This window comes from Pocillopora verrucosa, chromosome 12, assembly GCF_036669915.1.
Source record: "Pocillopora verrucosa isolate sample1 chromosome 12, ASM3666991v2, whole genome shotgun sequence".
Classification (NCBI taxonomy): Eukaryota; Metazoa; Cnidaria; class Anthozoa; order Scleractinia; family Pocilloporidae; genus Pocillopora; species Pocillopora verrucosa.
The window spans coordinates 4,320,471-4,347,946 of record NC_089323.1 but is presented as its reverse complement, the minus strand read 5'-3'; the positions used below and the strand labels follow the sequence as shown (position 1 = coordinate 4,347,946).

Sequence of the window (27,476 nt, the reverse complement as noted above, 5' to 3'; positions counted from 1 at the left end):
CCTGTTGTCGGAGCTAAGATACAGACAATTGTACGGCATGGTAGCAACCTTTTGGGTACTGCTTGGTGTCGCTGGTTTATGCTACATTTTAGACTACCGAATAGATATGTGGCGTGGCCGTATAATTATACCATCTTGCCTAATAATCTCAGCCGTCTCGTACACCAAGATTTTCTGCGTTCTCAGTCATCACTAGGCTCAAGTAGAACAACAACAACAGAGCCAACCAAATCCACTAAACATTCTGCGATACAAAAAGGCAGTGTATAGTGCACTATGGGTGCAGTTAGCATTAGTTGGTTGTTACTTGCCAATAGGCATATCGGGAATTGTGATCGCATCTAGTAATACATACTCATCACATTTAATCGTCACCTGGGGAGTGGCACTTGTTTTATTTTATTTTAATTCGGCTTTAAACCCCGTCCTATACTGCTGGAGGATCAGTGACATGAAACAAGCAGTAAAGCAGACAATTAGCCAAGCACTGTGCTGTCCATTGAATTAACTCTCCTCTGACTTACACAAGTATCAATACTGAAAAAGCTGAAATTACGGCTGCAGGAAGAGAAGAAACGATTTTATCAGTAGAAGCTGTCAGGTTTAGATCTATTGTCTTTTTCTAATGATCAAGGGTAGAGTAAAGAATCGCAATACGAACCATACTTCACCAGTAATGTGTTTATAATGGTGACAACAACTTATATATTTTAGAAACAAACTTGATGTTTGATTTCACTTTCTAATCCAATATTTTTTGGCACTATAGATGAAGAAAATAGAATATGTAAGATGATAAATTTTGACCACGGTACTGAACTAAAGAAAAATATTTTTCGTCTTGTCAGGTGCGTAAGACGAAGAAGAAATTCTGAGTCCTCCACAGGAAAGTATTGGAAAATTTTTCGCCATAACCATCACGGATGGACGCAAAAGCGGGTCACTGGATTGAAAGGAGAAAAAGTTATGAAAATGTTTTCTTGTCCAAATATTGTATCACCTGCGGAAATGATGTAATGATGTGAATGTTCCTGGTTTCCATAGCACGGCCATTAGTGCCTGTCTCTCAAAAATCGTTCTCCCCTCTTACCTTGATATGAAATTTCCCTAATGAAAATAAAAATATCATTCGCTACTAAAAACACATCTTTTCAAGCTTGAAATGTTTGATATGATATGACCACTATCCATTTAAGAACCAGCAAGTTACAAGTTTCGATCAAAATTTTTACTCGAGGTAAAATATCTTGAATTATCCATCAGAATCGAATTTAGACTAGGATCATTGTTTTTAACACGGTCTTAAAGTTAGTTTGATAACTGAAGGGGAATATTCTTGAGTTATCTAATGAGTAGAAAAAATATTAGCCCCAATCAGTTGTCATGTGCATTTAAAAAAAAAACCGTTCCCCATCTTATTTCCAAATTCGCTTTGTAACAAAGGAAAATAATCGAAAAGCAAATTTATGCAGAATGCAATTTCTCGCCCTGGTAAACCAACTTCCACTTTTGAGTTGGATCATTTAGAATAGAGTGGAATGTAAACGAATGAATGATGGATAAAAACGCAATGAAAGAAGTACGTAAGATTTTTTCCCGCGCGTTGCAAAACATTTGAAGGGTAATAAACAAAATAACCTGTAATGGCTCGAAAATATGCTCGATCGTATGTTAGTCTGTTCGTAAAAGCTCACAGTTTTCTCAAGCTTCGCTCAGAAAAGCGTTTGCGACTATCTCTTTCACAACCTTCACTAATTTCATTCAAACGCGACAAAAACATACGCAACTTTTTTGGTCAGAAATTCATTTTAAACTAACGACAACCTGGAACTTTCAAAAGCGCTCGCTCACGATGCAAAACTTGGGAAATGTCTGACCCAAGAGATACATCAAGATTACTGATCACTTCACGTAAACCTCCGCCAATGTCATCTACTGCATAACTTACACTTATTGCAAAAAGTTATACATCAATGAAATAGAAAGACGACAAGGTGACCGATTCCGAGAACACCTTCGCGACGTAGAAAGAAATGACAAGGACGCATCCAAACTAGCCGCTTGACTCTTGAATCTCATTGCGGCGTTTCCTTACATCTAGTCAGTCCGGAAAGCCGCAAAACTCTAGAGCAAAAAATTGTCTCTCAAATCGGCACTCTTAATGATCAGGGTATCAACGAGCGCTTTTAATTCCAGTATCTCTATTTTCTGCATATAAACACACACACAACCCACAGTCCCTCCATTCGCTCTGACGAAGCGCCAGCGCTCGAAAAGTCAGTTTTGAAACTCTTTCCGGTGGCCAATTTCTGTTATGCTGATAATACTAAATTACCCTGTTCCAAGCTATGTGAGTTGAAACCGCAATTCAATATCATCAAAAGAATTTAGAGCAAAAAGAAAATCGTTTTCCTGCTGTTTACGTGGCAGCTAAAAGGTTATCACATATTTTCTAGTGCAGTATGGAATAGATAGGCGACAGGAATTTTCTAAATAACCTGCTAAACTGTACGAGCCTGTAGGGCAAATCCAGTTTGATACGTTTAATAGATATTCAGATGTTTTTCATGGGAAAAAAATGAGAAAGCATCTCACAATTAGTATATAGAAGCAAAGCAAAGCAGAAATGATTCATATAAACTCTCAAAAGACCAATGAGCATTTGGTCAACGCAACTCTGTTCAAACAAGTAATAATCTTCTGATATTTTTTCTTTTATTCCGGCTGAATTGTTTGTCATATATATATGAACTGAATTGATTACCTCTCCTTGGAATTATTTTACCTGAAAACTGCATTTCTCTCAGCCAATCTGAATGAGGAAATTTCTCTCGCTTTCAAATATAACTCGTAATCATACTCTTACCTCGACTCAGCTAAAAGTTTTTATTTTCCTTTTGCCGAGACTGATAATGATTAAAGACCTTCGAGAATACAAAAATGATATTTCACCTAACCTGTCAATGGAAGTTTTAGTATTTGAATAAGAGAGTGTTTTAATTTGCACCACATAATGTAAATTCGTACCTGAGGCACACTCACACGTAAAAGAAAACTATTAATAAAAACAACAGACAGTTGTCTCGCGCTTTGCTTAATGTGATTATCATTATCAGGAAAGCATATTTTACGAGTGAGGCGAGTGTTAGTAAGACGAAATCTCTCCCGTTCCGATCGGTGGTAGCCTCCAGGAAAAGAAAATGACTGAGAGAATGACTTTAAAAAACAGTTCTACGGAAGATGGAATGCACCCGAATACCTTTCAAGAGCAGTTCTGTTTTCAATCATTGGTTGGTGAATTACGACAGGAATTAATCTCTTTCTCAGTGGTTAACATTATCCTCTCCACTACAGCATTTCTTGGGAATTTTCTCATCCTCGTCGCCCTTCATAAGGAATCTTCCCTCCATCCGCCGTCCAAACTCTTATATCGTTGTCTGGCAGCATCTGACCTGTTGGTTGGTGTTGTTAGTCAGCCTCTCTTTGCTGCCTATTGGATGTCCTTGGTTCACGAGGAATGGAATCTCTGTCGAAACCTATATGACACAGTCCACATAGCGGGTTTTGCGTTATGTCTAGTCTCCCTGTTCACGTCGACGGCCATAAGCGTTGACAGACTTCTGGCCTTGTCATTGAGACTAAGATACAGGCAAATTGTAACTCTGAAGCGCGTGAGAATAATTGTGGCCGCCTTATGGCTTGTATCAGGTTTCGCTGGTTTATTCTACATCTTGGATCCTCGTATATCCTTTTGGCTTGGTCGAATCCTAACCCCATCTTGTCTTCTGATCTCAATCGCCTCGTACGCAAAGATTTTCTGCAATCTCACTCACCATCACGCTCTAGTGCAAGACCAACAGGCAAGCCAATCAAATGCTCTGAACATCGCGCGGTATAAAAAGGCAGTGTACAGTGCAATATGGGTGCAGTTAGCATTAGCTGTGTGTTTTTTACCATACAACATACAGGCGAATGTAATCAACCATAGCCAAACATATTCATCACATTTCATCGTCATCTGGGGAATAACGGTTGTTTTATTGTTCTTCAAATCATCTTTAAACCCTTTTCTCTACTGCTGGAAGATAACCGGAGTTAGAAAAGCGGTGAAGCAGACAATCACTCAAGAACTTTGTTGTCCGCGGGGTTAAATCTTCTTTGACCTCCGTCTGGATGACAGCTAGTCTTGTGATTATCATTGTTGAATTAAAATATATCGATTTCAACAGCTCCCATTTAGCGTATCCGTAATTCTGTCGTTTTCCGCTGATATAATCACAAAGTCAAGCCGGGGAATGCTGCTGATTTTTGAAAAATAGCTGGTTTAATCGAGAATGAAAAAAAATAATGAGCGGAACACGAAGAAGACGATACATTGTTTTAGGTTACGTAATAACTTGCACCTGGTCTTTATCCTTTTGTAAATCCTGTCGAAATAAAAGCATAGCGTTGAGAAGAACCTTGGTGACTCTGTTTGTTATAAATTTGAATTCAAACCACACAATAGAAATAAGTTAGCCTATCCAACTTTTTTTTTCATCTTTCCTGAGACTCATCTTGGACGTAACTTGAGGTTAGCAAAAAATCCCACGCAATTGCTCGTCCCTGAGAGGTTTCATGTTTCTCGTTATGGGTAATTACAATAATTGTAATGCAAACGCATGAATAGTATTTTTGACCAAACAAAGGAAAAAACTGTTAAGTCGCGCACTTCAAATGAATTAACAATATTTGGGAAGTTGATGTTGTGAAGTTTTTATGAAGAGTAAACAATTTGCTGTTCGTGGAGTGGTTTACTGAAGTGGTTTTCTGCAGTGTTAACGCAAAATATCTTCCGTTATATATGTACAGAGAACCGCAGAAAAGAGGAAACGAGGGGTTTCTACATGACAGCAATAGGAACTTGATTTTTTCAGGAAGTCGATTGATCACACAATGATTCTAGAATTACAAGCGTCATTTCAATCCAATGACTGTTATTATTTCGTAATAGTAATATTGCGAAATAATTGTTACAGATGTTATTGGATGCTTGCCTTCAAATGCTAATTCTACTTTAAAAAAGTGGAATAAATTCATTGTTGTGTCTCCCGCCATTATCCCATCAGGCAGATTGCAGACAGTATTACCAAAAGGTCTGGATAGCAGCAGATATGTTACAAATTAAAGAAAATAAACTACACTTTTTTAGAAACATGTTTCGACAGTTCTTCTGTCATATTCAGTTCTGATTTTACAAAGTACAAAGTTGAATATTAAGTGTATAACAAAATGCTGATTGGACAAAACAAATAATAGTGACAGCTAGAACAATGAATGCAATTACAAGGAAAATTTTAAATTAACATGATAAAGTTGATGATTAAGTGTGGGTTTCTCCCATTGAATATCGCACTCGAGGTTCTGATGACTATTTTAGCATCTTAGATCACGCTTCCACAACTTACCAACTTAAAATCAAAGAAGCTATCCACATTCAATGGGAGCTGACGACACACCTGGCGATTTTATTCGCCAATCGCGGCGAATTTGACAGTTATGAAACGAAAATCACACGAAAATCGCAATCGCTGCACCGGGCACACCTGGCGATTTTCGCCGATCGCCTTGATCGGCTTGCGAAATCGCTAAGTACGTCGCTGGTCTTGCATGAAAGTGGGGAATGTTGCTGATCTTTGAAGTACAGCAATGTTAATCGAGTATCAAAGATGTTGTAAAATAGAATTTAGAGGGAGAGCACATCGTTTTTAATTGCGCAATAATTAACTTGCACCTTTCATATTTCGTTTGTAATTCATGGCTCTACAGAAGAATCTGGAAAATTCTGTTGAATAAAAAGTTAGATTCAACTGCTTTTCAAAATAAGTATGCTTTTGATTGACCATTCATAAAATTTTGAATAGTTTTATTTACTTTGAGATATATTTTTTTACAGATTTAACATCATTTTAGCTTGAATTTTTTATATCTAATTTGACAAAGGTGATTTTTATCTCACCGGTGTCTAGATCGTAATGCGATCATTTTGGAAATCATCTACCCTTGAACATGTTGAATAAAATTTTATCTTAACGCAGGCAGTGGTTTCGTGGCATTGTTAAACTAAGATCTTACAAACATTTTCTTTAACGTTCATTCCTAAACTTAGACTTTACTTATCTGTTGCACGAAATACAGTCACACACACACACACACTTTTATTTAGTAATACTGAAAAATTCCACGCGTGGCTTTGATGCAAAAACGCTTCAGTTATAGCTTTTAAAGGAACTTCCGGTGGAGGAGTGGATTGATTTTGGGGGGGTGGGGTGGATAGGCGTATAAATTGTTTTTGGTGTCTTGGTGCAACTCTCCAGGATATAATTTGAGGCTGGCATAAAATCTCACGGATCGAAATGGTTGTCGTTAGGAAGTCATATGATTCAGTTCATCGTTAATAATAATTCTACACCACTCACACGAACTTCAAGGGAAAACTGTCATGTTTTTGTCATGTCTTCAGTTCGGTCGCACATGTTTGACGAATAATCAATTTTTAAGGAAGTTTAGTGAAATTGTTGAGTAGAGCTTTTACTAATTGTGATCAGGCGAGTGCCTTTCTAACGACGTATCTCCCGTTACAGGCATGACAAACCTGTGGCAAAAAAGAGAACGAATAAAGTGTATTAGATTTCAAGGAATTTACAGTAGGTGGAATACGTAAACTATGTGAAGAACTGATATGTTCTCCAGCTATACAGTCAGTCCGTCACTAGGCTTCCATGGTCAGCGGATTGGAGGCGACGATTTTCTAGTACGCTAACAAATTATCGTATATAAAAAAAGACGTTTTTCGTCTTTACACGAGCGTAGGAAAAAGAAAAAAAGAGTCCCCATGAGGAATGCAACCTCAGACCTTCGGAGCCCGCGCTCCGATGATCTACCACTGAGCTAAAGAGACTCTTCGGTCAGCGAGGTCTATTACGAAGTTCGTATTACACGCGTCCTGCATACTGCTAGGATCAGCAATGCCGATAGCGTCAGAATGAGAAAGATGGAAAGTTTTGAGCTCGGTAAAGAAATAGGGAAAGATGTTTTTCGTCAGAATACTTTCTTTGTCCCACGCTCGTGACAAGACGAAAAACAACTCTCTCTATTTCTTTGCCGATCGCAAAACTTACCATCTCTCTTATTCCAAATTATCGAATAGGTTGAAATATAGATTTACCGCGCATTCTTAACCCTCCTCGTTATAAATCCCTTATTAGGCAATAAAAAATAGCGGGATCGCTGTCTCTCAGCAGGCTACCGCCATTCCCCCTGCCCCCTCCCCCCTACAAAAATTGTGGAAAAATCCTACTGTACGCGATGAACGCCGGGATTTTTCGGATGGTCTATTAACAGAGTTGAGATGCATGAAAGTAACGTGACTTGACGAAGACGATCTCAAAAGCTGTAAGTTTCTTTATAAAGAAACTCTCTTGGGTGTTCTGTGCTTGAATGGTTAACCTAGAAAGAGATTCAAGACTGAGGAGTTTATTGCTGCCTTTACTCATGTCGCTAACACTTGAAATGCTGTTAAGTTAGCTGAAAACATCCGTTACGTAAGGAGAGGGTACGTATCGACGCAAGGATAGTATCTTTGGCTATGAACTCGCTCTCGAACTTTTAACCATCGCTAAACCGTTTTATCCTCTTCAGCAATGGGTAGCCGAGTCATTTTACCGACAGTCTCATCAAGATCTGCCCGTCATTTTGCCAGATCTTATCATGGGTCGACACAGGACAGTTTTAGCTCTGGTTTCGAAGACTTTACCGAACCACTTCTTCGTAGAACCAGTTTTGAAGGTTCGGTCCACTATCAATCGATTTATGATTCTTCTGAGTTCAACGGTGGCCAGAGAAATCGCATCGAAGTCATGAGAAAACGACTCAAATCGCATTTCATGAATCCGTACCAAAAGTACAAGCATCGTGGAAGAAAACCTTGGAAGCTTTTATTACAACTGCTCAAATTAATCATGGTTACTGTCCAGGTAAACTCATTATTATTGTTTGGATACGTTATTAATTCATATTCCTCTGCTTGACTAAATGTAGCGTGGAAGTAATTATTTTCTTAGTTCACTCATGATCTAGTTGATTCCGTTCAACGTCAAACCTTATATTTACAGCTACGAAGTCTGTAGTAACTTTTCAATTTTTAATTCAAGCCATGCTTGATACATAACTGAATTCTTTAACGTCCACATATTTGTATAACGGTGAACGTTTTGAACCAAGAAATGACAATTGCTATGTATTCAGATTGTCCGGGTGAGAGAAATCTTGTAAGTCGCAGTTAAAGTTGTACCAGCGATCCGGTATCAATCCTGTTTACGACTACCCTAAGACCCCGACGATCGGACCATACTCGATACATTGCATTTCTCTCTGTAGTGTTACAAGACTCGCTAACTGAGCTAGGCCATATCGTAATTTCCAGTGAACGAGGGAAAAATAATTCTTTTTCTGAGAAGTCTTTTGTGGAAATTGAACGATGGGATTGAAATGTATTGGTGATGTGATGTCATGATCACTTTCAGTTTCAGTTGTTTTTCTGTGTTGTGGTTCCTGATCATGATCTTGTAGTGAACCAGAATTCCAATTCTAGTTTACACATTGTTTGCTTGTTTGCTTTTTTGATATCATTGTTCATGCATGGGAGGATGAAAGAGCTTTTTGTTGTGAGTGGGAGAGAAAAGAGGAGGAGAAGGGAAAACTTGTTGAGTTTTTAGCTAAGAAAGGTTATTTGAGGCATATTCCCAAAAAAAAAAAAAATTGTTCAAATTACATATTTCACCACTGCTAGTGTATGTTGTATATAATTCTTCTTAGGTCTGTTACAATTTCAGTTTCAAAGTGCTAAGTCAGACACCAAAATTAGCTTGTCATGTGATAGAAACATGCTTTCTTATGTTAAAAAAAAAGATCCAGAATATCTTTTTAGGTATTAGTAAAATACCCAGTGAGTCATAATGACTACTGAAGCTGACTATTCACTTAAGTCCCTTTTGAAACCTGGTCTCTTCTCATTTAGTATCAATATTTTTAAGGCTGGTCACTCTTAGTGGTAAAAGGGGGAACCTTTTAACCACTAAGAGTGACCAGCATCTGATTACTCCAACAGTATCACTCTCAAATCACACATTTAGGACTAGAGAATATGGAAACCATCAAAAACTAAAGAAGCACTAGATTCTTAAACAAATTTTCCTTGTCAGTACCTTAGGAAATGTGTAGAAAACAGAATGGAGAATGACTGCATACAGATGTTAAGGGTTGACATTTGATAGGCTGAATTATGCTCACATTTTGATTGGTTTTTACTTCAAAGATCTCTGAGTACAGACACATGGTTGACATCAATATTAACCCTTTAACTCCCAGATCAAATTTGAAATTCTCCTTATTGTCAACCATACAATCCATATAATGTTACTTCAGAGAATTCAGTATTGGATCTACTAATTATCCCCAAATTGATATTTTTCTCCATTCCCATCACTTATCTGTTTGATATTGTATTGATATTGTAAGGAGAAATTCTGTCTTGGTCACTCATGGGAGTTAAATAATTAACCAGTTTTTGCTTCTGTATAATGTAAATCAGATAAATTCCATGTTGCTGTCTTTGGATGGTAACAGATCACAGATGATGTCAGAATGTGATAACAACATTAGTGACACAATCAGCTGCTTTTCCCTTTTGCCATGTTTCCTCCACTTTTTTTTGTTCAAGATTACACATTTTTGTTTGAAATTATTTGTGAAGAACATATTTTGAATGCATTGCATGCCAGGCATAAAGATTTGTAATTGATTGGAAGGATCAATATGTAAAAAGGTGAAATTATCACAGCAAGACTACCAAACAGGTTTTTGGCATCATAAGGATTGAGGAATTTGATTTAATTTGTAATATTATCTTTATTTTGTTTTGGCAGGTGTCCCTCTATGCCTCAGAGCTTTTCTCTGTTGTTAACTTTTTGAAAGGTAGTGAGGAAGCATTTAATTACCTGTTCCTTCTCAACCCCAATCAGTCAGACTACTCAATTTACACAAAGGACCAGTTTTACTCTCAAGTCCGTCACACTGTTAGACAGGTTAGTCTGGAATTTTTTCTGGAACACTGTGTGAGATATACAATGACTTAGCTTGTGATCAGGGTTTTGAGCTGTGGTGAGAGCTCCCAATTTTAGCCCTGTTTGTGTCAGTGTGTTGATTAGTTGGTTAATTAGTCCTCTTAGTACATGTATGCACATACATGTGGGCCATCTATTTTCGTTAGTTGCTTAGTGGTCAGATTGTGTTATTACTGCCAATTGCGGTAAAAATTTGTGGTTGACTCAGGTTGGAAAGTCATCAGGTGACTTGCGTCATCCTCTTTTCAAATGTGTCCAATGTTTTTAATTCTTTGATTCTTAGAAGTGATTAACATTTAACTTCTATGTATAATATCCATCCATTATCCAAAAAGCAGGTAATGAGAATGCCCAATTTTATCTTGAAAGCAGAGGGTGTTATCTTGATCTGATACCAAATTCTTGTTACTAATTTACAAGGAAATGTGTAGTGGTTAGAGAGGAGAATTTGCAGGCAGATCTGGAAATTAAAGGATTAAGTGTTTGGTCTAACACTCTTAGTTTGTCTTTCAGTATTATCAAATCCAAGACATTGCTGTTGGAACATTTGGGTATCTGAAAAAAGATGGCAAGATTAATCCACCATTGTTGTGCACGCATCGATACATCAATAGTTCTGTGGACCCAGAAAAAGAGTCTTATTACTTTACACGAAAGACAAGCTATTGTATCCTTACCATATAATGACTTGATGTCAAATGTCAAATTACTAATTCTGTTTAATTCAATTAAATCAGGGCTGGAAAATCTTTTTGTGTGTGTGTGTGTGTGTGTGTGTGTAGAAATCCTTCAAACTAACAGATACACTGTAGGTCTTACCTTCTCAAAGACCATGTTAACCTACAAGTCTCTTTATCTGATCATTATGGTTACTAGTAATCCTTGCTATTGTCAGTGGTACATCCCTGCAAGATTATCAGTCATGAGAATTTGGTATTTTATTGATTTAATGCCCTTGTCTGATGTTTTCTTGTAACCTGTTTCCAGCTGGTTATGGTTTGAAATTGTAAGTAGAAGGTACAGTTTAATCCCATCTCAGGGTTGGAAAAGTTATGGGGGAATTAAAAAACCTATTTTACTGGTCGGCTGGGCACGCTACATTTCTCTATCTGCTTTTTTGCCTTGTGAGAAATGAGTAGGAAAAAAAAACAGTTGGAGAATTAGTAACTCATTAGACATTTTGGTGTGTAGTATTGCTTAGTATTTTTACTTGTCGTTCATGTTTGACTCTCCCTGTAGGCTCTTCAGAATATGGCACAACTTGCAAAAATACTCAGCGATACCACTACACACCAAAACATCTAAAAAAAAAAAAAAATATATATATATATATATATATATAATACATCTTTCGCTTCACCATTAATTATAGGGTAGAGAAATTTGGTATCAGGAGAACAGTGTTAAGCAACTCAAGAATACCCTCCACATCTGCACAAAAAATAGCTCTTGTCATCGAAGTTTGGCTGCAGAATTCTATCTTGTAGGATATAATCATTTTCATTTTCCACAATTCTCTGTTTTTCATCTTTCTTTTAAAAGTTCAGCTCCCTTTAACTCTTTATGTATATATAAATATATATATATATATATATATATACACATAAGTTAAAGAATTAAAGAGGACACATCAATTCTCTGTGACTCTGAGTTTCGTGCCTAAGTGCTCATCAGAAAGTTCTGACTGACAAGCGCTCAGGTGCAAAACTCAGAGTCACAGAGAATCGATGCGTCCTCTTTAATTCTTAACATGTGTATACTTAACTCTGCTACCACAGCATTTAGCACTTTATGCCAGGGTAGACTCTACCCCCACATTCATTTATATGTATGTATGTATATGTATATATGTATGTATATATATGTAGTATTGGTTTTGCTATATTGTGTCTAGAAGATTTAATTAGAATTTGGTGTGTGGAGTTCATAGAGTTTGAAGTAAAATATTTTGCTACTTTTCTATTTATTTGAATTAGTACCCTTGTTATGATCTGAAGGAGAAAAAATACTTTTTCATTGCATCTGGTGAATTTTCCTTTACACATGAATATACAGCTTGCCATCCTTTGTTAAAAACAAATGCATCTGATCAAAACATCACATACTTCTTGAAACAAAACAAGCTTCCTGAGTCATTTGAAGGGTAATTTAACAACCTAAATCATTTGAAAAACTTGTAATATTGTTTTATATTTTGTGGCTGAAATGTTAGCTTGGCTTGGTAAATACGTTTCAAACTCACTATTTATTATTCACCTGTGTTTTAGCTGGTGATATTTAGTCTTTGTTTGAAACAAAAGAATATTATTTAAACTGTTTGGAAGAAGAAGAAGAAAAAACTTTGATTTAAGCTGAGGAAACATTTGAACTGCATGTTTTTGTTTTAAGTCTTACCTAAGATACATTGTATGTATTGGATATAAAGTATGGGTAGCAACCACAGGAACCCAGTTTGGCTAGGTTATTCATTTGGATTAGCACAAGGAATAATTTTATAGCAGTGATAGTGCTGTATGCAAATCACAAAGCATGTAAACTTTAAACTAAAAATAGTTGAGTAAAATTTATACAGTCCTACAAATGGCTGCCAAACCTGAGTTTGCCCAATTGGCATACTTGCTGAAAATTTAGTGATCAAAATATTTTATGATGCTTGTAATGGCGTAGACCTGTTGCAGCTTGGTGTTTGGATAGCATGCATGTTGTGGTAAAGATTAGACATATATATGTACTGTCATGGTGACTCTTATAAAGCATTCCTAGAAATTTTTGCTTATTTTTATGTTTTTCCTTTTTCAGCATCATTAGTATCTCTCTGTATGTTGGATTGCGTTCTCTTCATGTGCAAGAGCCTCCTAGAAAACCAGTATGCTACAAGTTCAATGTCACTGTAAGTGCAAATTGCAGGCCAGTTTCTGTAAACTTGGTCGTCAGTATTTGTTTCTTATTTGTTGAAGGTCAAGAGTGTAAATTTGATTGGCTCATGGGAAGACAAATCGACAAAGAACAGAAAGTCAAATAAGATAATTTGGTTTGATCAACTGAGTTGATAGAGTCAATTGGCCACTACAAAGAGTTTCTATAACTGGTGTTTGCCCTTTGCGTTTGCTCCGATGAAGGGCAAACACTCGAAATGTCACCTCAAACTCTTTACGGTACCCAATTTACATTATCAACTCAGTTGATCAAACCAAATCATCTTATTTTAAACCCAAACAAGTTTAAAATCATTTTATGACCCAAGCTTGGGACAAGGTAAAAGACCTGAACCTCAAACAAAGAAATGAACCTAAGGCCAGATTGTTTGAAGCTGGGCTAAGAGAACCCAGGATTAGTGTGAAATTAGATTTCAAATCTAATAGCTTTAAAAGAAAATTCATTATGAATAATTTTGTCTAAAATTTAATAATTAGGTGCTCTAAAAAGAAAAGAGGAAATTATCCCAACAAGGCTTTTGGAAAAAGGAATAAAGAAATCTGGATAAAAGTTTATCCTTGGGTTATGGCCAATAGGTCTTCAAACAAATGGGCCCAAAATTTTAGAAAATATCATAAGAATTTCTTCTTTAAATTTGCAGATACTTTTTGATAATAGTAACCACGATGGAAAGGTGCCTGTCACTTTGATTTCTGAGGGAAGCAATACAAATGCCTGCGCTACTAGTAACTCAACTTATCAAGGAGTTGAAGGTACCAGAAACACTAACTTTGTTCTCTTTATACAAACTGCAGACGCATAGATGTATGCTGTAAAAATATACCTACCAGGTGTCATGCCTGCGGGCAGATCAAAAACTTCAATTATATAGGCAGGGATATAGCTAAAGTTTTTAACAGGCGGGAATCTTGCTGTGATGGGCGGGTATTTGGGCCGAAGGCCCACTCTAGCGTGCCTTTGGCACGCTATACCTAGATTTGAAGGTGTAAACAAATGAAATAAATAAATAACAATCTTCTGACAACATTTAAAAACATTTTGGAGAAAGAAGTAGTACTTCACAGCCGGAAAAATCGCCTTCACAACCGAGTAATTTTCCCGGCTATTATCCACATCCCTGATAGGGAAAAGAGAATTTGTTTGACAATAAGGAGCTTGATCATTTCCATTTCTCTCATGACCTCTACGTTTGATCAAGGCTCATACTGTAAGGAGAAGTTAGAGGCCAATCACTCTCAGGGGTGAAAGAGGTTTTAAAAAGTTAAAACTAGCTCCTTTGTATTGCCTCTTACACCTAAGAATTTTGGTTTATACGCATTTATATTTATATATATTGTTTTTGCTTTGATCGTTGTTTAGATTATCAAACATCCAAAACACTGCGCATATTTGTGGACATTTTGCTAATAATCTGGTGCATTCTCTCAGTAACCCTGTGCTTACGTTCAATCTTCCGCCACTTGCAGCTTGTAAAGGTAAAACATTAAATTGGTTGAAACCACTGTCTGAGTTTAAGAATTTAACCCCCTTGATGGCTTCTTGGGAATGCTTGTGTTGTTCAAAGCGTAATATGACCCTTACGGTCAGATGACGCCATCATGTGGAATGCACACTAGGCGCAGCAGGGAGTGTCACTGATTTTCCTATCACATTTTGACGTCTGTCATCTATTACTAAACAGACGCACGATAACATGGAATCTTTTTGCTTTATATGATTTAAAAAAAAAAAAGCGTGATATGAAAGCAAATTCTTGTTGAAGGTGACGTTATATTTGCGTTTGTGTATCGATAGATCATGACTTAGAACCATTCAAAATGCCTGAGCTGATGAGGGTAAAGCCCGAATCAATTTTCACGCATAGAAATCGAGAGTAACTAAGACTACGGTAATTGTTTCTCCTCTTGTATGGGATTCTATAGTACGCCATTGAGACAGGTTTTCTCCCGAGAAGATCGCTTTTTTTTTTTTTTCCCAAAAAGAGATTTGAAAGAGCTTCCAAGCATCTTGAGCCCTCTTCCGATCGGCACACTAGCCGTTGGAAGAATCTCGTACGTCAATGAAGCATGCCATCTTAAATAACCACAAATAAGTTTCCAACCCAAATCTGTTCTCTCGTTAAACTTATTTGCGTTGCAAATTTTGATGATATTAAATGATGTATTTCAGGTTAACCGGAGATTTTTCTCTCTAGAACTTAGACCGTTGAACCCTTTTCCGATCGGCACACTAGCCGTTGGGAGGGTCTTGTACGTTAATGGAGCATGCTATCATAAATAATCAAAAACAAGTTTCCAACCCAGATCTGTTCTCTCTTTAAACCTATTTGCGTTACAAATTTGAATGATATTTTGTTCTATTTCAGGCAACCCGAAGATTTTTCTCTCGTGAACTTGGAGACCACCTGTCTTGGTATGACTGTTTAGACCTTATGAACTTGTGGTTTGTGTTGATTGCCATCAGTGACACCTGCGCTATCTTTGGATCCGTGATGAAATTTCTGATCGACTTAAACGTAAGGAGTGTTCTTTTGTAACAATCAAATAGACTTATCACCTTTTGTATAGTTAACCTAGACCTCGCTCTCACAGGCTTATCTCTATGTTATGGAAAGTTTTGTTCTGTCGGTGGCACACTTCTTTCCGAGAGATTTTCAAAGGTGATATGATATTGGAATTTTAGCCAGTCACTGGGAAGAGGGGGTATTGGCCATGGACTAGCTTCCCTTCTTGGGATAGTAGCAGGTCTCCTGTTCGTCATGGTATGGGAATTAAGCCACAAGACTCACTTCTTTCAACTTTCGTGCGAGAATTAGAAAGCCTTAATCATTCTAGGATCAAAAAGGAGCTAGTTATATTTCAGAAGAGTTTTCAAATACAACTTCCCTTAGCGACGGAGGGGGGAGGGGGGGGGGGGGAGATGTAGCTCACTACTTCCCCCGCCTCCTTGCATCTCTGCAAACTAGTAATATTTCCAATTCATGTAGTGACAATAAAGTTAGGTGGAGATTAATTACTAATTTAATAAATGTGTTGCCCCTTTTTGCCGCTTTCCCTCAACGAGTACCATTTTTTCAGAACAACTGAATGTTCTGAATATGTGAGTATCATTTATTGCGAAGTGGTAAAAGAGATAAGTGGAGATTCAGTTCTGATTTTTGTGTTGCTAACGAGGGTTCTAACCCGTGTATCTGTACTGTAGGTTACGCAAGAGTTTTACGATCTTTGCAGCATATTCCTCGGGGTGGCAGTTTTGCTGACCTGGTGTGGATTGTTGAGATACCTCGGTCATTTTAAGAAGTACAATGTAAGTTAAATCAAGATATCCGATCTGCAAAGATTAGTGATAAGGAAAAATTTGGGTTCTTTCGAGGATTGGATGATACATGTTTGACTTTTCATGAGAAACGGGAAAGTCTTGGCAAGACAGAACTAAGATCCGCATATTGCTAGCCCGTATTTGAAATCCATGACAAGCTCTGATTTTATTTAATTTCAGCAATTATTCACCGAAGTGGAAGTGTTTAATGGCGGTTATTTACGGTGCAATTTTCGTACGTTTGGAACAGCTGCCACTTTCTTCGAAAATAATAATTTCTTATTTGGCAGTCGTACAACAAACGGGAAGCCTCTGAGTTTTTCTGCAGTTGCTCGGGTATTTAGGTGAATATTACTCCGCAAATCCCCTCTGAGCCAGGCAATCAGCGCGAAAAAGATCCTAACGTTTATAGAACTTTTCAACAGCATTATCGTTACGATCATTCCCTTGGTAGAACATTGAGTAATTAAACAAATAATCAATCCCGTCTGAGTTAAAAACCATATTTTCTTGCAGATTCTTTTGGTTACTTTAAAAGCAGCTGCACCCAGCGTGCTGCGTTTTTCAGTGTGTGGTTCATTGTTGTATTTTGGATATCTTTTCTGTGGTTGGATCGTTCTTGGACCTTATCATGAGAAGGTATGCCGCGAATTATTTTCCGTAAGCGTTACGCAGTTGTTAGACTTGTCGTCACGCAATGCTCTATACATTTTGTGGTCGAAATAACTGCAGTGAACAAATTTGAGCGGCAGACTCCGTGTCATGACGGTAGTTGTCGTTTGGGTTCGTCACACAACTTTCTCTATCTTGTTACGTGACGAGCCAAGCGTAGGGTTCGAGTGGGAGTTTCCCGAGTTGCGTGACGTGTTTACGATGGTTGTAAGGAAACACGTCCTTAAAGAATTGTCGCACATTCTTTACTTTGCTTTCTGGTTCATTAGCATCGAACATCAGTAAGGAAGGCACGATGTCCCCGGCTACGCGATCAATACGAGTTAGATGATATGGCTTAAGTAGAAAATATACGGATGATATTAAACACATTAAAAAAAAACGAATATTCTATCTGAACTGCCCAAAGATACAAATTCTAGTAGCGAAAAGGAGCCCGAAGTCAACTCGCGTCTTGGAAAGACACGAACTGCATTTACACATTACTTTTTGCTAGGGTAGGAAAATTTCTAAAATTCGCAAAATTTAAGAACACAACAAGGAACCTAGAGAATGAAGAAGATTAACACACCATTTTCAGTGGTGAGTGTGCCAATTTTATGTTAAATATTAGGGATCCTAGAAATACAAAATTTTCATGCTCTGTCATGTTTCACCGTCTCTTCACTTTCCTCAGTTCCGTGACTTGTGGACCGTATCAGAATGCATGTTCTCGTTAATCAATGGAGACGACATGTTCATGACGTTTGCAGAGATGAATCAGAAGAGCTACGCTGCCTGGGTTTTCAGCAAGATCTACCTGTATACCTTCATCTCACTGTTCATTTACGTGGTCCTCAGTTTGTTCATTGGTATCATCAGCGATACGTACGAGAGGATAAAGGTAGGAATGGCTGCGTTACATTTACTAGGTGCTGCGTTGTATATTTGAAGCACGGAGAAAGGGATATGAAGCGAAAATCGGCTCTTTAGTTGACAATACCAGTGTAATGCGTGTGATATCGAGAACTAAACGGTGCCTATGAGCACTGACACAAACATTGATAGTATTTGTGAGTAAAGAGTTGGAACACGACATTAAGTAACTAACCCAAAAGGGCAACCTCGCTTTACCAACAGATCGATATTGACCAATCACAACTGAAGTAGGTGAAGTGAGTCTCGAAGACAATGAGTTCACGTCAAAACCGACCAATCAGTGTCTTTAAACTAGACTCGGAACATCCGACTAGCAACGAAAAAACCCTCCCTCAGATAAGCGTGGCTTTTGGAATGTCAGGCGCTCGAAACGACAACGGTTCATACTTCCGAGACTCAAGTTAGCCTTTTTTATTTTTTAAAATTTTTAACGTCATTTTTTTCAGGATTGGGGTCACCCCCCTTGCACGAAGCTACAGCGATTCGTCCACGGTAATAATTGCCAGCGGTGTAACGTGGAGTACAGAGACCAAGGAGAGTTGAATGAAGAGTTAACAGGAGGAGCATCAGATTAGAATATCACGATTTCAAACACATTTAAAAATAAATATAAACAATTAAATCTACGAAATTATGTACATGATATTATAAAAAAGCATGGCTTTTACTCGAATCTAATATGACGTATCAATTTCACAATGATCCAAATTAAGGTATATTTTTCTCTAAGGAATCGTTGTTGAAAAATCTATTTTCCAGGTTATCGATTTCTGTTCACCCTGGTGTAAAGCATGAAACAATGTTAATTTGTTTGTGCCCCATTCGAAAAGTTTAAGTTATCCGTGTCGGATTCAATACGAAAATTTTATGGTGGCAAATAGTCCAAAATACATTCGATTTCAGACGTAAAATCAGCCTCACTGATCCAACCATATTCAAATTAATCTAATAAGTAGAACTGAAACAGAGGGGAAAATATTTTTTTACATTTCGAATCAATTTGGTCTTCCTCCTGTCATAAGTGGGCTGTAAGTTATCTTATTTGTTCGTCCGAGTTTTTTTGGTTTCTGTTTTTTTTTTTTTGTTTGTTTGTTTTTTTTTTGTGATCGTCTGGGTAGAGTTTCTGTAAATGGTGCTTACTTGAATTTGCTCCTCTTCAGGGCTGGTCTCTCTTTGTTAAACACTTCTTTTGCTCAATACTGGAAAGCCTCTTTTTGGGAGTGATGATGAATTTTTTTATTTTTATATAATTCATTTTTGTGCTTCTTTCTTTTTTATTGGGAGTGGGAGTGGGGGGAGGGGATGCAAGGCAGGATTGGTCTCTGTCAAGATTGTAAATATTGAGAAGGAACAAAGAATTGAAAGAAACTCGTCTTAATGTCTGGCAAATTTTTCTTGCAAAAATATTTTTTAATCGAAACCACACCCTTGAGACTTGTAGATTATCTTTTTGACGTTTGCAAGTCATAACGGTGAAAATAAAATTTAAAGAAAAACAAAAAGCCTCTTCTATAAATTATTTGTTCGTTTGTTTGTCTTTTGTTTTATTTTGTTTTGTTTTTTTATTTTTGTTTTTGTTTTTGTTTTTTTGTCGTAATATTCCAAGCAAGGTTGGCGGGGCACAAATCACACCTTTTTTTCCAAAATTCGCTAATCCGATTCACTTTTTTCTCGTTTTTCATTCGAATTACCATCACACATGAAATTACAGAATTTTGTACTGCTATGATCGTATTGTCCCTAAGCATTAACTTGCACAGCTCATCGACCCTATTTGTATCTTTATTTACTTTTTTATCTTGCACGTTCTTGTCTAACTGTCTGACGAAATCAAATCGTGCTTTTTGATTAGAATGACCAGTATACGACACATCACAGAACAACTTAGATGAGTTGACAATTTGTGTCAGCACCCCTTACGTCGCAAATGGTAAAAGCCATTTACTACACTCGCGACACCGAAAAAAAAAGTATTATTGCAAAATGACACTACTTCAGAAAATACTGGAACACTTCAACTGAAAGCCCTTCGAATTACGTGTAACCTCCAAAACCCCTGATTAACCCCCTCCTTTAAAGTTTGACCCATAATCGTTAAGTACTCGATTGAAAAGACTCTACGGTACTCTTCCTTTAAGTTGAAAGATACGTGCCAGTTTAGTTCGGAATTGGAATGGTGGATAATTTTCCTATCACAATTGCACTCTGGTCAAACCCACGATTCATAAACAGAGTTATACAGTTCTGAAAGCAGCACACATTTTGACCTGAAATTGTGAAATAAATTGAAACTTTTCGTAGTTGATCAACCGTGAACCTGATTGGTCCGCCCTTTGGCTCGCCTACGCAACGCCCTCCTACACGCCTCTTTTCAAGAGCGCGTAGACTAGAACCAACCTACTTTTCCCGCCAACTTCATATTCAAGATGGCGGAGACGGTGGAGTCTCTGACGGAAATTACCGAAGTTGGCTCGCAAATTGAAGAAAATCCAGCGATCCAGGATGAAGATCAGCGTACGAGACTGACACAGTTTCCTCAAACTAGAATTCGCAATATGATGAAAATCGATCCAGACCTTCATTTGGCCAACAGAGAGTCGGTATTTCTTCTAACCAGAGCCGCCGTGAGTGTCTTTTTACACCACTTCTTCAGTTCGCTTTAGTTTAAATCGGCAGAAAGTCGAGTTTGTACGTGTGATATTCTGATTAACATTTAGTTTTCAAGGCTTTCGATCTCTGTCTAACACGTGGCTGTCGATAAATAGGGGAATTACGCATACAGTGCGTGATGGCGATCTAACCGAGTGGAGTACATCGGTCTTTGGTAATGCAAGTGGTTAGCAAAATCGAATAGCGATGCTGGACTCCGAGTATGATTACAGAGAGAACTGGATGATATAAAGTCCTTTTATTTCTACTTGATCAACCCTTACCATGTTGCACTACTTAGCCATAAAGGGGTGCATATGCATTGAGTTTCTATGAAAAAAAAAAAAAAAAGGAAAAAAATATTTCTGTTATTGTTGTTTACAAGACTACTAATTTAATGTACAAACGGCAAAAATATTAACTAAGTGTTTCCTAGACGCTGTGATTTAAAACTTTTTTGACACTTCTTTAACGCTGTAGGAGCTGTTTGTTGATCATGTAGCCAAAGAAGCGTACAAAAGAACAATTATGGGCAAGAGAAAAACAATACAAAAAAAAGACCTTGGTAAGTAGTTGCAGTGTTCATGAGAGATGATGGAAATTTAACCCTTTATCTCGCAGAGGTGATTAACAAGTAACTAGTCATTATGATTCAAATATGTTGTCCTGTGAACAGGTTGTGTGAAGTCAGACATGGTAATGGGCCTGCAGGTGTTATCTTGGCATAACACCAAATTCTCTTGTGCAATTTGTAAGGAAATGTATGGTAGTTGGTTGGGAGAATAACCCTATGGATCTTGGTTGTTAAAGGGTTAATGTTGTAACAATATTGCGTGACACTGTCACGACCTCGTGGTCCGCTGACATCTGTTTTCTTATATTAAATATATCTTGTTGGTCTGACATCTTGGTTTTGTATGTGTTCTCCTCTACATTGCCCGTTCTGGCTTGTTACAAATGTAAATAGCTATTTGTGAAATATTCAAGGTGCTGGTGGATAGGTTTTTATAGATAAGAGCCTGGAAACACATAACAATTCCTCCAGTGCTTAGAGTGTGCTTCTACATATCTTCCATAGATACTGTTGTTGATGAAAATGATGAAATGGCATTTTTAGAGGGTAAGTAAACACCTGCCTTTTACTCTCTCTTCTATTTTTCCCATTTTACTCTCTAGTAATCTTGAATATTTTTTCCTCTGCAGTGTTGTCCAAACAACTCATCTTGGAGTGTGTTTTCTAGATAAGCATAAATCTGAACTTTTTTCTCACAACTGTTACAAATTGTTCATGAGCACTTACACAAGATGACCTAATTTTTTGAAAGTATATTGACTAAGTGGCATACTAAATGTTTTTTATTTATTTATTTATTTTCTTAAGGAACACAATTGACCAATTGACTGTACAGCAACTGCTAAAATTAACTATAATATCAGACAAACTAAATTGAATTAACACTAACAGCAGCAATATAGTTGTCTGAAGCAATTCCACTGCCAAAATTCTCTATGCCTTCTTCCAAATTTCCTTGAATTAATGTCACAAAAACATATCTTGTTTCACTGTTCAAGCTACATTCACTTTTTTTTTTTCTCTTCCTCTTTAGGTACCTTGGACTGATCTTTGTGACTCATCTTGCTAAGCAGCCATCACTGATCACTGAATATGAAGAAAGTAATTAAATTTTCAACATCCAAAACAGATGAATGATCATGCAGCAGTTTTTGTGATGGCATTGTCGATCAGAGAATGTAGAAATGAAGGGAGATGCATCACCCTCTAGTCTGGCTCAGGGCTCTAAAAAGTATCTTAACCCTTCAACTCCCAAGATCTGATTGTTAATTCTCTCCTCTAGCTGCTACACATTTCCCTGTGAATTGGTTACAAGAATTTGGTGTTCAATCAAGATAATATCTTGTACCTGAGTAATCTCACTACCTGTTTGCTGGATAATGTATGGATACTGTTGGGAGAAGTTACATTTTAATCACTTCTGGGAGTTAAAGGGTTGAGATTATTGTCTTATGAATTTTAATTAAAGTTTATTCTTCATGAATAACTTTGGTAACTTAGCTGCTGTGTGTTTGTGCTAACTGGCAATACTCTAGCAGGCAGAGTTTAGTCTAGTCTGGGACCTGTGGACAGTTGATGCCTCACATGAAACAGTCTTTAAGAAGAAATTATGTGTCTTGTATAGTGACTTTTATAGTGCAACAGTTACACAAGATGCATAGTCTTTTGTAAAATTAGTAGAAGACCAGCAACTTTAAGTTCTGGTGACCCAATATGTACTTGTGAGAATTTGCTTTTCATTGATTAAATGCAATTGATGCATACTTGTTAAGACTGCTTAGTAATCAGCTGCATCATAGCATCCTATCTACTGAGTTTTGTCATAAAATTTTGTAAATAATGTAATTTTAGTGTTTGTTATGGTACGAAATACATCAAAGAACTAAATTTTATGCTTTGATCCTATTTTTTTAAAAATTAATGTTAATAATGGATACTAGATTACACCAAAAACATTTCTATTCTTGATTTTTCAAAACAGACCACATCCAAAAAAAACTTACTCCCCAAAAATAATTTTCAGTCAGTTTCTTTCATATATTGATTAAAAAAATATCATCTCAAAAGTTTTAACTATTTATAGAGCCAAGCAAGATACCAAAACTTTTCTTACAAAACCTTACATTCCTCAGATAGAAAAAACTACGCTTCAAAAAACTATCCTCTTGATGCAAGTGAACAGCTGTCAGAAACACAAAAGCCCCAGACTGTAGAGCACCAATCAACATTAGTCTAAACTTGTCTGCATTGTATTATAAGCAACGTAGAAGGGTTTGATTTCAAAAGGAACGTGTCGTTTATCTTGTCACAAGGATAAGATGAAGAAAGACTGAGTTGTAAGAAGGAGTTAAGTCCAATAACTTTTTTCTTTTAATTTGTATAGTCAATATTTTTTTCTGTGTAAATGCTTGCACTGCTGGTCAAGTCAACTGATTATTAAAACTCATTCAGCCAATTACACTAATACTTTTCTTTCTTGCTGATCACGCGAGGGTGAACTAAATACATTTATTCCCCTCCGTCGCGTGAAATTGTCCATCCTAATCTAATCTTCTCAAAAGGATTATTGTTGCGTAACTTATCCGTTTCCCTTCGAAGCTTTCTCGCGTGTTTCTGGTTCTCGATGGTACTCACGCGCATATATAGTGGGAAACTTTCGATCAGGCGGCATCTACACCCTGCAGGGTGTAATTTCGAAATTTAGATGGAGTCTTTGCTATGAACTTGATGATCGGGCTAACTCTTTAGTACACGTGCTTTTGAAGGGCTCGTGTGTGTTATTTTCCGTCCTTTGTCTTCGTGCATGAGCCATGTCCATATTTGCAGAAATGCACTTTCCATATTTGTCGATGGCTCCCATAACGAGAATTCGTGTCGTAAGAGGTTCAGTTGTGGTCAAGGACGGCCACAGTTGCATAAGCTTACTTAATGTATGTACATGTAACTAAACCGAGCGGGCTTTCAAAATAATTTTTAACTTTTCAAGACGCTACGTTGAATCATGTACCGAACAGCTTTTCGCGCGGGAAAGCGTCTGTACTCGAGCGGTTTACGGAAGGCAATCGACAGTGATTTTCCTGCTAAGTCTACAGATAGGGCGATCAAAGCTTCGCTGATGCTGGTGCGATGTTCGTCAAGTTCAAGTCAGAAATTCAGTTTAAGTCAAATCGCTCCATCGTCAGATGCATTTTGTCGTCGACATATCGGACCTGATGCCGAGGAGGAAAAAGAGATGCTTCGAACACTCAACTTACAGGTAGATATATCACAAACGCAGTTTCGCGCCAGAGGCATTATTCTCTTTAGCGTGGAGCATATCTTCTCTGATAGTCATTACAATTACTAGGCTTAAATGTTAAACTCGTGAAAATATTTTTCAGAACATAGATGATCTGATCGACAAAACTTTGCCATCCACAATCAAGTATACCAGGACCCTTGAAATCGACGAAGCTCTAAGTAAGTCTTACGACCACATGCAGTGTTCAGCGTGAAATATTACCATGTTGGTTTGCTTTTGCGCTTAAATTATTAAAATCGTGAACTGTTTTTGTTAAGATTCCCTTACATTCTTATCTAAACTACAGCACTTCATATCTTCGCATAAAAGATATCTTAAGAACACTATTTTTGGTGCGATTGTTATGAAATATTCGGCGCGGTGCCCTTCCGGTTTGAAAGGAACTGAACTCAAATTTACGAAAAAGTAAAATTCCGGGCACGGTCGCGAAAATCTTGACTCTTGTTTTAATAAAACTACTAGATAAATCGACGAAGACGATCACTATGGTGTTATTTCCGCGAGCGACGTAGTCGACCCTTCCTTGCCAGATGTGATCAAATTAAAATTTTTAAGCAGTTTGAATAAAATTAAGATTGTTTTGTTGGTTACGTCACGTCGATATCAAGAAATGCGATTTTTTTTTATGGTGCATTCTGTCTGTAACTCAAAATTCTTTGACGCAGAAAGAAATGTTTTGCTGAAATGTTTTTGCCACTAACATGTTTTAGTTACATCTAAGCCCAACTAGTTCTCAAGGAACCGACTGATAGAAATTAATGATGCGTAGCGAAGGAACAAGTTAAGACCCGTGCAAAAAAGGGTTCACTGCCTTGAGGGCTGCGACATGCCATTAAGCAAATCTTTTGTTGAAAGCTTCGAAATGAATTTGGAATTTGAAGTTTTCAATTCAACACGCAAGTTATGAATTGAGGCATAGGGAAATATTAAGAAACCGTTTTATAATTTTTTTTTTTGTTATTATTATTTTTATTTTTTATTTGTCTTTTATTTTCATACATTCATTTTCTTTTATTTCTTTCATTCACTCACGGTGTGAGTTATTCCCATTGTTGTAGTTAATGACATAAATGCAAATTTGTCGGGAGTCTCAATTTTACAAGATTCTTTTGTGAAAAATGATAGATTAAGGATGAATTTACAAAGGGCTTGGGAGAGAACAAGGCAGTAAGTTTCCACTGTGACTTGGCATTTATTGTTCAGGGCAGTTCACAAGTGATCGTCAACAACACCCTCAATATGGACTTAATTAAAATCTTGGAGCCATCTGAAGAGCCCCACCCTCCCCACCCTCCTTCCCTTTTTGTGGTCAAGGCTTTTGTAAACATCTCATGTAACACTTGAGGTATGTTTCTAATAAGCCCTAGTCTCAATCCTTCCCCATTTCAAATGAAACCAGTGGGAAAATAAATGTTGTAAAATGAATTCTATATGAGGGATTGTATCACAGTTTTGTTATCTAGTCTGGCTAACAGTGCAAAGAACACTTGAACTTGAAAACTTGTTTAAGTAACTATTTCAGATGTAATAATTTTTTAATCAAATTAAGCACAATATCAAAGGCAAAATTTATTTGACCTGGGTGACTGTTGAGAAGAAAAATGTAGATTAGAATGAAACAGCCCTCAATTAGTCTTTAATTGGCCAGCTCTGATTATCCCTGTCTGTAAGCCGTGGAAAACAAAGAGCCCTCATGTACCTTGTTGTTACAAAAGCCTTGAAAATTTCCTTAGTTTTTTCAACCATTCACACTCTAACATCAGCATGCACTGTCCATATAACTCTCTATACATTTCCTAAGGTGCTGCTAAGGAGAATTTGTTTGACAATCAAGAGCTTCTTTAGGGGGTGATCATTTCCTTTATTCTTACTAGTGACCTTATTTTGTGATTCAGGAGAAATTAGGTCCTGGTCACTATTAGGGCCAAACGGTTATTATTAGTCCTTTTCATGAATCAAACAGTGCAAAAGCGCCTCTTATTGCAATAAACTTATTGCAGCTTAATTAATAATGGCAAAAGGGACTGAGTGGTGTTCAACTCAGTCTGTGATCATACAAGTGATTAACAAAATCAGAAAACTGCAAAACAAGATTCAAATTTGTTAATCCTGAGTACAATTACAGACAGAATTTGGACAACATGAAGTCTTGTGAATCAAAACTAAGACAATATTTGAGAAAGAAACTAGATATTCATTATATAAGTTTTCATTAAAAAAAAAAAAAAAAAAAAAAAAGTTAACTCAGTGAAATGCACATAACAGCAGGATACTTTTGTGACACTTACTGTCTGCTTACACAAGCATGATGTGTCAACTGTCCTATTATACTGTCCAATTACGAGTATGACATGCACACTGTTCTATTAGTGTTCAAATCAGGCTGGTGATAACAAATCACATTGAAGAATTTTGTTAAAGTTTTGATTAAATCTGTTCTGGTATTGCTGTACAGGTGAACCTGATCTTTTGGAGAAGTTACGACAGGTGGCTAAGCACAATCAAATCTGGAGGTCATACATTGGAATGGGATATCACAACTGTCATGTACCTACCACAATCTTGAGAAATATTTTGGAAAATCCTGGCTGGTATGTTTTATCTTGGAATTCATTGAAATGTAGATAATTATTCTTGATGGCATCAAAGTATTATGCACAAGCGCAAGTTTCAATTAAATATGGACAGTGATCTTTCGTAGTTTTAGTTTTGCTTTACTTTGCTACAGTCTAGAAAACTTGTTTCTACATCTCAACCAATCAAATGCAAAGCTAATTAAAAAGCAATCCTTACTACAACACAGGCTTGAACATTGGAAGGTTATATGCATAACAAAATATTACAATCAGCAATTAAAGTCTACTACCAAAAGTGATTTAAATTGTAAACCACCACACAAATTTTCATTAAAATCCATTAAGCAATCCATTAACACCAATAATCA

At 37.0% G+C, this 27,476-nt stretch overlaps 4 protein-coding genes across 6 annotated transcripts in view; all 4 read left to right on the top strand.

Annotated features, from left to right (window-relative positions):
- Positions 1–3,200: 3,200 nt before the first annotated feature.
- On the top strand, positions 3,201–4,151 carry LOC131793474 (adenosine receptor A2b-like). The gene has a single exon (XM_059110888.2). It carries the CDS (start codon positions 3,201–3,203, stop codon positions 4,149–4,151), a length of 951 nt encoding a protein of 316 aa, XP_058966871.2.
- A 3,235-nt stretch (positions 4,152–7,386) lies between these two features.
- Positions 7,387–19,507, top strand: LOC131793485 (mucolipin-3-like). Of its 2 annotated transcripts, XM_059110898.2 has the most exons (13): positions 7,387–7,594; positions 7,681–8,015; positions 9,966–10,124; positions 10,677–10,830; positions 12,219–12,306; positions 12,963–13,053; positions 13,741–13,852; positions 14,460–14,575; positions 15,466–15,615; positions 16,302–16,406; positions 16,935–17,057; positions 17,767–17,973; positions 18,455–19,507. In XM_059110898.2, the coding sequence occupies exons 2-13, from the start codon at positions 7,683–7,685 to the stop codon at positions 18,581–18,583; spliced, it is 1,767 nt and encodes a 588-aa protein (XP_058966881.2). In that variant the 5' UTR covers positions 7,387–7,594; positions 7,681–7,682; the 3' UTR covers positions 18,584–19,507. The 2 variants fall into 2 exon arrangements, with proteins under 2 accessions (XP_058966881.2, XP_058966880.2); XM_059110897.2 differs by having other exon boundaries at positions 7,387–8,015.
- A 921-nt stretch (positions 19,508–20,428) lies between these two features.
- LOC131793489 (DNA polymerase epsilon subunit 4) lies at positions 20,429–23,118 on the top strand. The gene is made up of 4 exons (XM_059110901.2): positions 20,429–20,632; positions 21,138–21,222; positions 21,736–21,777; positions 22,265–23,118. Exons 1-4 carry the CDS (start codon positions 20,435–20,437, stop codon positions 22,276–22,278), a joined length of 339 nt encoding a protein of 112 aa, XP_058966884.2. The 5' UTR covers positions 20,429–20,434; the 3' UTR covers positions 22,279–23,118.
- A 768-nt stretch (positions 23,119–23,886) lies between these two features.
- The window catches only part of LOC131793486 (glycine dehydrogenase (decarboxylating), mitochondrial), a 202,057-nt gene continuing 198,467 nt past the window's right edge, over positions 23,887–27,476 (top strand). The window contains exons 1-3 of one of the 2 annotated variants that reach the window (XM_066159012.1): positions 23,887–24,487; positions 24,612–24,690; positions 26,988–27,123. In XM_066159012.1, coding sequence (XP_066015109.1) covers positions 24,233–24,487; positions 24,612–24,690; positions 26,988–27,123 — 470 coding nt within the window. In that variant the 5' untranslated portion in view covers positions 23,887–24,232. The remainder of the gene's footprint in view (positions 24,488–24,611; positions 24,691–26,987; positions 27,124–27,476) is intronic. The other variant, XM_059110899.2, reaches the window with a different exon arrangement.